Source organism: Apaloderma vittatum, unplaced genomic scaffold (assembly GCF_000703405.1).
Source record: "Apaloderma vittatum isolate BGI_N311 unplaced genomic scaffold, ASM70340v1 scaffold15186, whole genome shotgun sequence".
Classification (NCBI taxonomy): Eukaryota; Metazoa; Chordata; class Aves; order Trogoniformes; family Trogonidae; genus Apaloderma; species Apaloderma vittatum.
In genome coordinates, this window is record NW_009720227.1 from 7,322 (window position 1) to 22,491 (window position 15,170).

The following is a 15,170-nucleotide window of genomic DNA, read 5'->3' on the forward strand; positions in this document are numbered from 1 at the left end:
GGTGAAGAAATCTTAGAGTATTGTGGTATTTGGCAACAGAGTTTGTGGTAAAGAAGGAGCCAGTGGTGCTCCAGTTTACCTCAAGCGCTATTAAACCTAAGTGTTCATAGCAATTTAAGTAACTTGAAATGATAGTTAATTGTCCAAGTGCTCCTCCCAGCTTTCCTGGGAGGAGTTTGTGCATGTTTTCCATTAGCAGTCAGACGGTGGCCAGGGCAGAGGAAAAGGCATGAGAACAGCCTCTTGCCATGACCTCAGCAAGAGATTTCCCAGCTCTGAGCTCAGCTCTGTTGTATGACTGAAGAAGTGGAAGAAAGCGCAGCGGGTTCCCAGGTTCCAGGCTACCGGTTGCTTTACTGGTGTCTCGTTTTTGTTTTGTAGCAAACTGTCTGAAAAAGGGTTCTTGGAGTCTAAAAGCCCCAGATGGAAAGAGAGGCATGTATTTATGGCATGTGGGCAGAGAGACAACAAACCTCCTGTAGCTGCCATCCAGATGCTGCGTGCATGGCCACTGAGTCCCGTGCACTCCAGATGGATCCAGCTTGTGGTGTGTTTATGTCAGGGTTAATGAATGGTGGAGGTGCTGGGCTCTGGAGAGCAGAATCAGCTGACGTGTGCGTGTGTCTATCTGTTCAGGCTTTTCCGACGTCTGGACACCAGTCTCTGGCTTTTTATTTTCTCTTTCTCTCTGCCTTGTCAAAACTTCCAAACAGGAAAATGAAGGCAGGCAGTGGAGAACAGAAATTAAAAGCTTGGATGCAGTTCTGCTGCTCTCTACACAAGTCCTGATTCCTGCTCAAACTCACTGTGGAGAAAGGAGCTTGACTGGGGCATCCCAGCCTGCAGTCTCCTGCTCTTCTGCCAAGGCTTGATGTTTCCTGAGGTGAAGCCTCTGAGAGAAGTTCAAGGTATTCCCCCACTGCTCACCTCATTGTGCTGGCAAAGCAGAGACAGCCCTGCGTTGCAGCGTGGGAAAGGAAATGAGTTGCAGGGACGGGTACGAGCACCTTAAACCAGTGTTGCCACCAGAGCCTTAACCTTGGAGAAACTGCAGCGCTGCTCATGCGCATAGGTGCAGTGGTCGATGACAGCAGCCGGTGAGCGAGTGTGGAAAGGGAGCACTTGGGCAGGCAGTGCCTTGCTCTGGGTAGCGTGCCTGTGGGGTTGTGAGCAGTCCCCGGGGTTGTTACATCATAGGCTACAACTAACCGAAGACCACAAGGGCATCTGTTAGCTCTTAAAAGCAGACATTGGTAGAATTAAGATAAATGAGGGGTTCATACACTTGGTGGCTCTTGGAGAAGCAATTACAGGGTTCAATATATATATAGCCAGTCAAATGGTTTCTGTGTGTTTGGACTGTAAATGTATGAACAGAAAGGCTTTAGCCCAGTCAAACTGAATTCCATGTACAGGGAATTCATGTAAGGTCAGCAGCTTTATACCCCAAAGCTGTGCATCTGTAATCTTTAGGCACATATATAGGAAGCCAGGCAGATGTATCACTTACTCTCCCTCCTACGCTGTCTGCCTTTTGGTTTTGATATTACTAAAAGCTTCAGTCAGAAACCGTTTTTATCGTGTCAGATGTTACAATCCTTCTGTGCCAGTTTCCAAGTCAGAGTGTGGGTTTGCATGGCTGGTGCCTTTCCAGGAGCTGTATACTGGGGCTGGAAATTCTTGGTGGATGAAAGAAGCTGTAAAACCTCCCACTGGGTGATCTGTGACAGTGCAACAGGCTGACGGCCTTGTCTGGCTGCTCTCGCTGAAGCATAAAAAGGCTGTGTGGAGCTGCAGATCCTCTCCCTGATTACTAATGAGAGTAAATCCTAACTTGGCTAGTGTTTCTAGCAGAATGAATGAATGCTCAGTGTTTTTGCTGAGGTGGTGGGGTTTTTTTTCTTCTTTTTTTTTTTTTTCTTTTCCCCTCGTCTGAATATCTTCATTTATTTGAAAGTATCCCTCTTCCTCATAAAATGCTAGTTTCAACAGTAAGTGCTTATTTGGGAAAGGGTCTGAGGTCAAGGACGGATTTGAGAGAGAGCAGTTGAATGCTGAATCCCAGGCAGGTCAGCGATGAGGCATTTGCCTGGAAGGTAGGAGCCACAGTCAGGCAGTCTCTGCTCAGGCTGTGTCAGTATTTTTATAGACTGGAGTTGGACCATCAGCAGAAGTGGAGGTGTCCCACGGTAGCCAGCACCATGGTGGCGAGCTCAGTTCTTTCTGATGTGGGCTGCGGCAGGGCGACAGCGTGTTTCCAATGTTGTAGCTGGGGGTGTCTGAGCCGTGCGGCCGTTGGCAGCTTTTTTTTTTTCAGGGAAGAAAAAACCACTTTTTCTGAAAGGTTTGAACTTCATTCAGATGTGGGATGGGAACATATTTGTGGAGGGGCGAAGCAGACCCACCCAGGCCTGCTCACACCCGGTGGTTAGGAAGATGAAGGCTGCTGGTCTGCAATTCAGGTCTGTGACGTCAAGCACAAACGCAGCTAATACGCAGTCTGTGGACCCATGCAGATGAGTTAATTCACGTTTACAGCCTTTCAGAGAATTTCCATTCAAAGCTACCGGACTGCAGTGTACACCAGTGAGAGCAGGATACACACCTGCCTCCCTTGTCTGCTCTGCTCCACTGTCAGAAGAGGGAAAGAACTATCCGGGGGCAAGGTGAAGGCAATGCTGCCAAAAACGGGCAAAATGAGAGACTGTCCAGCAATAGAAAGGCTTATGCAGCCTGGCTACTTTTGTGGGACAGCCCTCAAGTAAGCCTGGTTGCTCTGGAAACAATGTTTTATTTAAAGCTGTAATTGGAAGAGAACTGGCAGCTTCAAAGTCCCACTTTTTTCTGTAAGGTTTGTATGGGATCATATCTCGTCGATAAGAAGCAACAAGGACTGATGCAGACTGAAACATTTTGTGGTTGTTGTCCATACACTGTGCGTGTCTGACAGCTCTTTAGTATGTTTGCCTTTTGAACAGGGAGATGGAGTTGAACTTAGAGTTTATCACTTACAGTTTCAGCATATTGAAGTACTTTCTCACAGACTACTTTCCAGATTTTTAATTTTCATTTTTATTTACCTGGGTTTGATTTATGGGATCTTTTTCTCCTCCTTTTTGTTGATTTATTTTTGTGTTTGTTTGTTTGTTTAATCAGCAAAGCTGTTACATTTAATAATCTCTTAGGTGTTTCACTTTAATGCCTGTATTCTGTTCCTTGGAAAAAACGCCCAAAATGTAGAGGCAAAACGATGATTGGGTTAGGAAAAAGTAGGTTATAAAGATCAGAAGTAAAAGGGCTACTAGGGAGATGTGAGATTTTGGTGTTTGCTTCTCCTTATATTCCCTGTATGTGCATATAACCTGTGCTGTGTTTCCCTGACTCTGCTAGAGGAGAGGGGACTTACAGATGTCCTGCAGGTTATGTGCACAAAATCCAGTATTAGAGTTGGAGATCCCCGTACTGAACAATTCAAAATTAGAAGCATTGTAATGCATCATTCTGGACACCAGACAGCAAAATTACCATTTTAATCCCTTCTGCAGCACTGTGATAATTCAGTGATTAAAAATAAACAAATAAATAAACACAAATCCCAAAAGGTTGTTTTGCACTTGAAGAACATGATGCTGAGAAGTCTTCCTTGAGCCGCTCACTGGGGCTTACACTCAGACAAATACAAGACTGCCCTCAAAGCCTTTTGTTTAGCTCATGTACAGTCTTTTCCTCTTATCTGTGGTTGTGCTTTTCAGTTTTCTTGGGTTTTCCTTTGCTTTTTATTGACAGAAGAAAAGCATGAATCATGGTTCTCGGAAGCAGAAAACAGGCTGTTTGATTATCACTGCTGAGAATGCTGTGCAGTGAAACTGTGGATGAGGGAGTAGGTGGTTCTACTTCTCGTCTTGCAACTCCTAAATACAATCATAAACAGCTGAAGTGGTGTCAGGCGTGCAACTCTGCTTGTAACTACACCCACCTCAGTTTGGGGTGCGCGCTTTATCATCAGTGTGGATTAAAAGACATTTCTGCGGGGCGTGATGTCTGAGGTCGTTCCGCATCTTTTCGAGCAGCTGTTTCTGGCTGCTGAAGTGTGTGCGTGCATGGAAGTGTGCTTTTGTCTATGCCCACAATCTGTTTAATTTGTTTCTAGGGCTCATCACAATAAAAGAAGCCCATGATATAGAAGCTAGACTTAACGAAGTGGAAAAGCTTCTGAAGACTATTATAAACATGCCCTGGAAGGTGAGTAAGCCAAGTTCCACATTTAGCCCAGCTTGACTCCTCCTTCATGGTGACGAACACTCTCATGCAGATTAGAAAGAGGTGGCCTTCGCCAAACTCTAAAAGAAGCAGCAAGTTATTGAGTATCGTGGAGAAGTGCTGGATGCCAGAACCACATAATGTCATCTCTAGGACACTGCTTGTAATAAGTTTTTCTGTCATACTATGAAAGGGTGGAAAGGGAGAAGAGGATAAAAACGGAAATCTGTTTCTCTTTCTCTTTTTAAGTATTCAAGGTCTGAAGTTGTCCTCACATTCTTTGAGAGATCTCCTTTGGACCAAGTTTTAAAAAATGACAACGTCCATAAGATTCAACCAAGCTTTCAAAGTCCAGTCAAAATATCGGGTAAGAGTTTTTAGCTTCCTACATTTGGCACAAGTATTACAAAATGAAAATGACTGTACTTGTTGTTCCCCTTGCTCTTTCTGCACCAACAGTTCAAAAGATAGTTTTCTGTATTCTGCTTTGCAATATAGAACATATAATTAGCCTTGACATAATATGCAACATGCATTCAGGCAATAAAGTGGTAGGTGAAACTGAAGACTGATAAATGCCAAGAAGTGGATGTGGGGAAAATGCATTTCTCGCTATCACCACGTACACTAGTGCTGTTACCACTTACAAAGGAGATTTTGAGGCTATTGATACAGTTCTGTGAAAATGTAAGCTCAGTTCCAAGCAATGAGGAACACCAGCAGTGAAAATATTAGATATTATTAGGAAAGGAGAGGAGAATAAAAGAAAGGAGCACTACACAATCTTGAATACAGCATGCGCAATTCTGGTCTTTCCATCCCAGAACAGATGTAATAGAGTTTAAAAGCATACAAAGAAAGGGCAAGGATTCAAATCATTGAACAGCTTCTCTAGGAAGAAGGTTAAATAAAGAAAGACACTTCAACTTTCAGATGAGATGACAGAGTGGGGATATGATGGAAGTCTGCAAAGCTGTGAATAGGAGGTCAGTTCCCCGGTACTTTTCATGAAACAAGAACTGTAGGCTCTCCAATAATGTTGACAGACAACAGGCTTTAAGTAAATGGAAGAAAGGTTGTAGTATTGTTTTGTTTCCATACAGAGCACAGTTAAGAAGTAGAACTCATTGTCATAGGATATGGTGGAAGGGAAACCATAAATGACTTCAAAAAGGAATTAGACAAGCATGTAGAGGGAAAGTACGTTGAGACCTGTCGCAGGTGGAGACATAGGAAGCTTCTAAACCACAGATTGCTAGTGGGTAAAATGGAGAGCAGTATTACTATATCCTTGCCTATTCTTTCAGCCTGTCCCTTCTTCATCTGCTACTGACCTTTTTTAAAAGGTCTGTGAACTTTACATGTGCCTGGTTTTGTATTTATATACTGAAACATTTTGTTTGGACCTAATAGTAATGGCTGCTTTTATGTCAGCGAAAGATTTTATTTCGGAGAATGAAATAAAAGTCCCACATACTTCAGTAGTGTGAAACTGGTATCAATTTTCCAAGGTATTAACAGTATATCTTTTAATGGCCGGTCAGCCTGTCGACATACTAAAGGTGTTAACGGTTTGTCTGAAGGATCGATCTTACACACAGGGTAGGTCTTTTTGTAACTGATCCTGAGCTCTGGTTCTAAGTGCACTAGTCCTTTTTTAAATAAATATTCTTTTATGAAGTGATAAATGGTTTCTGAGCTCACCAATAACTCTTCAGAAGCGTACCCTGTAACACAAAGCCTCAGTGAGAAGCGTGGTCTTGCCAGCCCATCTGGGCTGGTGCCTTCTTGTAGGGCTCCCCAAGCCCAGGCTGCCGGGCAGCACAGCATCTGTAAAGAAGAGCCCCCGGGGCTGTGCTGCGAAGTGGGGTGACGAAGGTCTGGCTTCCCAGGAGTGAGAGACAGGAGCCAACACGTGCACGTTGCACCCCGTCTGTGGCCAGGCAGGTTTGGATCATGTCTTGAAACCTCAGGTAAAATTCTTCATGTGCATGTTCCTGACATGAGTCATCTTCCAAAGGCTGAAGGCGGTTACTCGCTTTGCTCCTGAACACGGGACACATTCTCAGCACTGACCCTTGCGAGCCTATTTGCTGGTTTTGCCCGAAATGTGTTGCTACTCTGTGAGACTGGACCTGCCAAGTGGGTCCTAGCACCTGCCCGTTACAAAGCAAGGCATTCCCAATCCACATGCTGTAAAAATGTTTTGAAGGATGGCTGCTGCCAGTGAGATACCTTGCACTTTTTGCAAACAGGCAAATACCGAGAATAAATGCGTTTGGAATTGCATGGGTTAGAAACCTCACCATTTTTCTGGCTTGGGGCTTTTTGCTGTTCGAAGGGGTTTCTTATAATTTTTGTGAGGATGTGTGCCCCCTCGAGGCACATGTACTCTGTGTGTGTGTGTGTATGTGACTGGATGTGCCATGTTGTGGCTACAACAAAGAGATGGGCAAGATGAAACTAAATGCAGAGTGAGGATGCTTGGCTGACCGATGGTAGCTAGCACAAAGGGAACTCTCCTGCCAGCCTCTGGAGGGGCTGTGGAAACCACATTAACTGAATAATAATATGTTTAGATTTAATTCTATATTAATTTTGGTAGAAACTTAATTAATTGGAGGAAATTTTTCCTACCCGTGCAGCTGTCCAAAAGCATCTTGTGCTAATTAGTTTTATCATTTAAGTGAGTGCTGCAAAGAATTTAAGAACATAGACGGAAATTTGATGATAATTGGTATTTGACTGGTCTGAATATCGTACACTGGAAATTATTTCGGTGTCTGGCAGCACTGTCAGTAGATGGCAGTAAATGTTAACGTCTAAAGTAGTTTCACACAGCAATGAAATGCTGTAACTCTTAGGTTATGTCAAGGACACTAGCAAAATGCCGATATTCATGTTAGTCATTGTGCAGCTTTCTATATTGCTTGCAGACTTAGAAAAGTGGGCAAAAATGTTTTTTGTATTCGCTGAAGAAAACAAACTGCCTCCCCATCCTGTTCAGAGTGCTAGGTGGTGGAAAAGAGAGAAAGGGTTGCCCTCTTAGGTGAACGCTGAACTTGAATTTATGGTGTAAATCTTGTTCTGCAGTACAATATTGGCTCAAGATGAGTGAAGTATGATTCTCCTGGGATTCAGTGAGGTTGCCCTCTTAGGTGAACGCTAAACTTGAATTTATGGTGTAATTCTTGTTCTGCAGTACAGTGTTGGCTCAAGATGAGTTGAGTGAAGTATGATTCTCCTGGGATTCAGTGTTTTTACCACCCCCAAATGTACTATGCTAAAGTGAGTTGCAATAAAATACGAACTGAAAGTCAAAGGCGACTTTCTGAAGAAAAATACCCAAGTGAGTTCTGGCTTTACCCTAATGCAGGAACATGTAAATATGTATACTTCAGAAAAACCCAAACCTCCCTTCTTTCTCATGTCTCACTCTGCTGAAGTGAGTTGCAATAAAATATGAATTGAAAGTCAAAGGTGACTTTCTGAAGAAAAATACCCAAGTGAAGTTCTGGCTTTACCCTATTGCAGGAACATGTAAATATGTATACTTCAAAAAAACCCAAACCTCCCTTCTTTCTCATGTCTTGTCTCCTGCACATTCCTTGAACTGTATATATATAGTTGACATTTTTGTTTGAGGATGCACGTTTTGTGCCTATCATATTTTCTGCTACGGACTGATTTCCTTTTGCCTGTGGTGTTGATGCAAGGCTGTAACACAAGGTCCTCGTACCTTGAGGCAGATCGTGAGTCATCCCACACGAGTCTGGGCCAATTTATATAGAGGTGTATGTTCATTTGGTGGCGGCCCTTCCTTCATCTAGCATGCTGTGACTTAACTAATTTACTTGTCCATGTAGCACAGATGTGGATTAACTTATTCACATCAAATACTATTCTTTAATTATAAACTCTCCATATGGTAAGTAAATCAGTGGAATTAGGTGTAAATGTTACTTGTTCTGGATCGGAGGCAAGAAGGAAATAAGCAGAGTTGAAGGCAGTGCAGAAGATGATTGAGGTTATATGGCTTAAAGATGGTGGGTGAATTAACATGAAAGGTCACTTCTTATTTCCTTTCTTTCTGGCTTTTGCTTAACTAGCTTAAGCCCAGGACTGTCTAGGAAAAATATAATTATGTCTTGGTAGTGGCCGGTTGTGATATGTGGATGGGCTGCTGTTCTGCTCAGGGTGATGGGAATTTTGCTCCTGGCAATAACAGTGCTGAAACTGGGCCTTCCTTCAAATTCTCCGTGTCATGAATTGATTACGTGAATAAAATTGCTTAAGCACTGGCAGTCTGCAGATGTAAGAAGCTGTGAAACCCACTCTTCATGCCTGCTTTCATTTGCAGATTTTCAGTGTCATGCACACATCTCGGTTCATAACCACACCAGTTACATAGGATATGCAATTGTTTTCCAGCTTTTGTTTTGGATTCTCATCTTGCTTGCTTTCTTTCTTTCTCCCCGACAGAAATCATGCGTTCAAATGGATTTTGTTTAGCCAACACTGAAACGATAGTCATTGACCACAGTATACCCAATGGAAAAGAGAAGCACCTGGACGTAGATTCAGCTGAACACTTGTAAGTGGGGTTTGTGCTCCTACAAATTTCTGTCGTAACAGGTGATTGATATTTCAATAAGCTTCAGGCAGCAAGCTCTTTAAATGTTTTTAATGAGAAACATTGACCTACTTTTTCATTAGAGAAGTCAAAACGATGGAAACAGAATACTGTAAGCCTTATGGAGGATTTCTATTTATGCAATGCTCTGTCTTGCCACATTTGAAACGTGGTCATTGCCCGCCTCTGGAAACGTTTAAAGCTTGATAGCATTTTTTTTCAGGGGCTGGAGTGTAACGCTGCCTCCGGTGTAAATTTGTGAAGCCTTTCTGTTAAGTTATCATTTAGTCTTTTGAACTGCAACCTTGCTAACAGCATTTAAGCTTATACGCTTGTATTAATGAGATTGAAGTGATACACTAGATGTAATGCTATGAGGCCAATATCTGGAAATTAAAGTTGTCATACTTCATAGTGGATCACTCTTTAGTACTGAGAGTGACAAATAATAGCAGGAAATTACCAGAGAAAGGCTTTTTGTGCCCTGTTTTGATTATTTTAAAAAAAAGAGTAAAATCTAGTTTAGATTTTTTAAAAATGTTCTGCAGCCCAAGTAAAATTTACTGGTCTGGGATCCGAAACTGCCATCCTCTAACTGGCATCTCATTGAAGTCAGAGACAATTAAAAATAGAGGATACTAATATGATAAAAACCGTATGGTAGGCACGGTTTCCCAGAAACTGTGGTAGAAGAAATAAGTCTAGGATAACAGCCTGGCTTTTTGCATTTGCATTTTAACTTCCCCGAATCAAGACTCAAGAAGTTCTAAATTTAAAATACCTGTTTTACATGATACCCTAAATTTGCCCATCTTTCAGTAGCTGTATTTTGTAGCTGAGAGGTAATAGCTAAGAGATAATGGCACTTGTATAGCACAGCTGTTTTGCAAAAATTGAACTTTTTTTAAAAAGCAACAGGTTTTTATACCATTGCTTTAAATGTAGGTTAATAGCCCAGAAAAGGAGCTATAAAATCTTTCAAAATCCTATGCAGTTCCTTTCTGGTCTGTGTAAAATTGGATTTACAGGATTGGTGTCTTCTGTTCTGAAAAAGGGGTGAATTCCTTGTGGACTTGTATTTGGTTAGATAGGAACCTTTTCCTTTCAGCAACATTAGACTGTGACTTCTGGGCTTTGGCTGCTCATGAGCTTGTACCAGACATTTTGCAAAGCAAACCTCCATTTTTTTTGGAGAGAATAACTTGGAGCTTCAGCAGGCAGCGTTCATTCTCTGAGGTCCCACTGCACTGGGGGACGTTGTAGGCTGCAGCGCTACTTACCCAGTGATCCATCAGCTGAAGAGTCTGGTACTTCTTGCAAAAGAAACTGTAGCATTTTTGCAAGTTAGCAAAAGCTTGCTCTGTTACTCCGAAGTAGTTGCTTCCTGCTTCCTTAATTTTCTCTCCAATTTTACTTGGCAGTACACTCTATTGTTGCAAAATGTAGTGAACCTGGTGTGCTCAGCACCCATGTGGCATAAATAGTCCTTTCATGCATGGTTTTTGGAGTATTCTGAAGTCCTTTTGAAAGGAAAGGTGGTAAACGAATGCATCCCAACTTAACGCTTTGGTTTTGTAACAGATGTACCTTCTCCTGCCAGAACTGTTCGCACTTCTGTCTTTTAGGCCTGCAGCAGAGGCCGTAGCATTGGATATGTTGCCCTTTTGGTAAATTCTCTCCACTACCACATGGGCATTTTACAGATGGTCACAAGCACCTTCCAGTCCATGGGAGAAGCTTCCATGGGTGGGGATGCAAAAGCAGCACCGTTTTCACCAGGAATGGTGAAACTGGGTACAGAATTTTTCCGGGAAGCAGTCCTACTCCTGACAGGGAAAAGGAAAAAAGTTTCCCCTATGCTGTTTAGTCTTAGATAGGAGGAGATCGGTTCAGGTACTGCTTATATGTAAGGTTATGAGAGGAGCTGGGCGGCTGTTTCACACCATGTTTACATCAGGGTTACTCCTAGGAGTTAATGACCTTACACTCCCAAATCTACCACTAAACCACGTAACTATGCACCTTGTGTACATGTCTTAAATACCTCCACAGACGGAGACTACATTTCCCTGGGCAGCCTGTTCCAATGCCTGGCAACACTTTATCTGATCTAAATGAGGCAGTTTCCTCTGGTCCTTGCTTGTTACTTGGGGAAGGGAGACTGACCTCCACCTTGCTACAGCCTACTTTCAGGTGACTGGAGAGAGTGATAAGGTCTCCTCTGAGCCTCCTTTTCTCCAAGCTAAACAACCCCAGTTCCTCATATGGCTTATGCTCAAGACCCTTCACCAGCTTTGTTGCTGCTTTTTGGACACACTTCAGGACCTCAATATCTCTCACAGTGAGGAGCTAAAAACTGAACACAGTACTCAAGGCATGGCCTCACCAGTGCCAAGTACAGGGGGACAGTCACTTCTCCAGTCCTGCTGGCCACGTTGTTTCTGATACAAACCAGGAAGCTGTTGGCCTTCTTGTCCCCTTGAGCACACTGCTGGCTCATGTTCAACCGGCTGTCCACCAACACCCCCAGGTGCTTCTCCACCAGGCAGCTCTCCAGCCACTCCTCCTCAAGCCTGTAGCGCTGCTGGTTGTTGTTGTGACCCAGCTGCAGGACCTGGCACTTGGCCTTGTTGAACCTCATACAATGGGCCTCAAACCCATTGATCTAGCCTGTGTAGGTTCCTCTGTAGAGATTTCCTACCCCTGAACAGAACAACATTCCCACCCGGTTTTATGTCATCTGCAAACTTACTGAGAGTGGACTCAATCCCCTCGTACAGATCATTGATAAAGGTATTTAGCAGAATTGGCCCCAGTACTGATCCCTGGGGAACACCGCTTGTGACTGGCTGCCTAATGGATTTTTTAACTCCATTCTTCACCACTCTTTGGGCCCGGCCACCCAGACAGTTTTTTAATCAGTAAAGAGTATACTTGTCCAAGCCATGAGCTTCTATGTACCTTGCTTTGGTCTTCTTCCTGGTAAATGTGAGCAGCAACCCTAATGCATTAACAGAGGTTAAAATGATAATGAAGATTGTCTTACAGCACAAGAAGTAGGTCCTTGTGAAGGACAGTGTGTCTCCAAGGTACTTGGGGTCAAAAATAGCAAGGGCAACAATTTGGGCATTTAGGAATCTCTATGTCCGTAGTACTTTGCAGAATTTGTTTTGGGGAAAAAATCCTCTTAGTAACAGCACAAAAGCATCTGTACTGTTCGCCTACACAGCTGCTACCTGAAGTCAACTGTCCTGGTTTATTTGGTTTGGTTTTGTATAAGCACTCTAAAGAAATGCTTTGCAGACTTCTCTGCTGACCCTTCCTTTTTGCCATCAAGGAAAGCTTTCTGAGTAACCACAGGACGTGAATGCCACTGCTTTGTACCTCACATGCTGCTTGTAGTACCCTATCAGTGAGGCTGAAGAACCACAAAATTTGTGGGACCTTCCAATTCTAATAATCTAGTTTTATACAATTGACAAGAAAAAGAGAGCAGAATCTGAATAGTTTTCTTGACTCCTGCTTTCTTCATTCTGCCTGCCCCACTGGTATTTATAATCTTCTGTTTCTGGATCACTAGCAGAACATCAGACAGCACAATGTAGTTTGTGAAGTGTTTGAGAGATACCAAGTCAACTCCCTTCTGCACATGTTCCCACACATGCAGGCAAGCAAACAGCCTAGAGGTAGTAGAGGAATGAGGGTAAAAAACATACAAAGTTTTACTTTAAGTAAAGAGCACAGCAGCAGCACTGCAGGAAAAATAATCCATTGAGTTTATGCTCAAAAAACATTGTGATCCTCATAGTTACAAAAGAGGTGAGAAGGACCAGGTAAGAGTCTGGAAAAGACACAGCTGCAGGATGTATAGACCATGTTCTCCATAACCTGTGATGCTTCTGAATGAAGTTTTGGGGAGAGATGGGAGTGGGAGATTTATCTGTTCATTTACCTTAACCACTCTTCTTAAGGCCCTTTGAAATATCTGACTCTAGGGTGAGATTAGAGGGATGTCTGCAGTTGCCTCACTTAACTGAAGTTTATCTAGTTCATGTGTAGCTGAGATGCAGTTTTAAGCCAAATTACTTTAAAGCTTCATCTGTTTATCTGAAATACATGTTTTTATATACATGTTTAGGCTGAAGTACGCTAGCCCAAAGAGATTTTCGAGACATGTCCTGTAGTCAGAGCTAGGTTAGGATTTATTTTTCCGTCTAGTACAACTTTTTAGTTTCTACCTCATTTTTTTCTCACTCTATCAGAATGAATGTTAATTCTTTCAGAATATTGAAGAGAGAGTGTGATACAAAGAAACTTGACAGTTCAAGTCCCTTGCTTGAGCCGAGGTGAGATATAATCCTTCTAGGCTATCTGGGAAGAAATGAAATGTTTTCTTACTGCAAAAATTCAAGCCTCCTTGGAACAGGAATGTGTGTAACTGAGGAAAGTATAGGTTTTAACAAGTTGATGCTTTCTGATTGAGAGTAGGCATGAGACAGTGGGTAATTCTTCCTAACCCATGAGTTAGGAAGTGGAAAGGAAAATACCAAGACAAGCGAAACTAAATTTAGAAACCTCTTTATATTCAGATATTCTCTGCTTGTCAAAACCTAAATCTCATGCCTTGAGGAGGACGACGGGGCCCTGGAGGAAGGATGCTGAAGTTGGTTTCCTATTTGTGTTAGACATTTGACCTCACACAAAAGCCAACTCCAGAGGTGGTAGCTGTCCAGTGAAAGGGTAAGAGTTCAAGTTCAGATGGGAAACAAAGGCAATTTCCACTTTAGTCGAGGGTGACAAGATTATTTGCTTGCATGCACCGTGGTTCTCATTGGCCAATGGTTTATTCATATACACATGGGTGAGGGGAGGAGCAGTAGGTGTGGATGGGATCAGCTCTGGGTACTTTCTCAGAAGATTTTCCCACACCACAGTGAAAGCTCCTCTAGACTTGTGAAAATATCATTAGAAAGATATCCAAAATTGCCTGACAAATAAGGCTATATCCCAGGAAATAATTCATTCTTTAGTAGGAGGGGAGCCCTGGGGCCTGAAAACAAATTAATAATGTTTTTGATCCAACTCATCTTAAATACAATGTGGCAACCAGGTGCCATGAGCTATGAAGTTCATGTATTATAATAACAAGTTCTATGAAGATTCAGTGTCATACTAAAGAGGGGATTATAAAAGTCCCTTTTACTGAAGTCCGCTACGTCAAGAGATGAGAACTCGCACGGTTTTAAAAGGCAATAGCCATCCTGTTTTACTGAAAGCAAAATCTTCAGCCCATTCATTGCCATTAGGTGATAAAGAAACAGACTTTCTGTTTAGTTAAGGATATGGAAAGCAATTTAATTCTCAAATCTCCCTAGGAAATGTCGAATCTTGGCTTATGAAACTGACTGTGAGTGGTATTGCTGGTGTCTCCAACAGGTTATGCTAGTGTAAGGCTAAACAGGCTGATGTCCGAGAAACCAGAACTTCATGATTCAGGGTTGATCTGCATGGACCTTCCTTAACAGCTTCTAGTATGAATTTGAATTTCAGGCTGCCAAGAGAGGGAGTTAGATACTGAGGCTTTGGAAAAAGAGCTGGGGCTCTAGCTCTTTGTCTTGCAAGCTGAGTTTCACAAAGCCAAAGCTGCAAAGAAGCATGAGAAATACTTGTACTCCAGCACTGCTCTGGTGTGAAGCAAGTCCAAGTATTATATTTACTCAGGACTTTAACTTGCAGTACCAGCAGAAGCATTCTTGCCTGCACCAGTTTATCCAAGTAGTCCTCTCACAAATGATTTTCCTCAAATTTTTCATGGGTCAGTCTTCAGATATCCTAGCCTTCTTCCTCTGCCTCACTACTTTTCTTCCAATTCCTTTGACTTGGATTTTGTAAGGGAACATTAGCGACTTAATGCCTTATTTTTTGTTTGGTTTTTTTTTGTTTCTTTCTCCTTAGGTTCGAAAGCGTTAGTGACTTTACCTCAGAGCTAGAAGACAGTGATGATCCAACAGCTTATGTCACCAATTTGACATACTACCACCTGGTCCCATTTGAGACTGATATTCTGGACTAAGGCTGCTCAGCGATGCAGTCAGCCAGTATCCAGCCGACTTCTTCGTCCGTAGGCTCTGCTATCTCCAGCGTTGCATCTCTGTGAATAAGGCTACGCGGGCAAGACCAACAGCAGAGAAGTTGCAGCGAGTATGCCACAAAGCTGGTTTTGTAGTCTGGCCCTCCATTGTGTGTTATGGAGGCAGCTTGTAAGGAGGTAACTGCT

General features: G+C 42.7%; 1 protein-coding gene across 1 annotated transcript; it reads left to right on the forward strand.

Annotated features, from left to right (window-relative positions):
• Positions 1-4,070: 4,070 nt before the first annotated feature.
• On the forward strand, positions 4,071-14,966 carry PXDC1 (PX domain containing 1; the record flags this gene model as incomplete). Its single annotated transcript, XM_009870950.1, has 4 exons — positions 4,071-4,242; positions 4,510-4,627; positions 8,743-8,854; positions 14,849-14,966. Coding segments are annotated over 4 exons (520 nt in total), but the record flags the coding sequence as incomplete, so codon positions are not given.
• Positions 14,967-15,170: the final 204 nt, after the last annotated feature.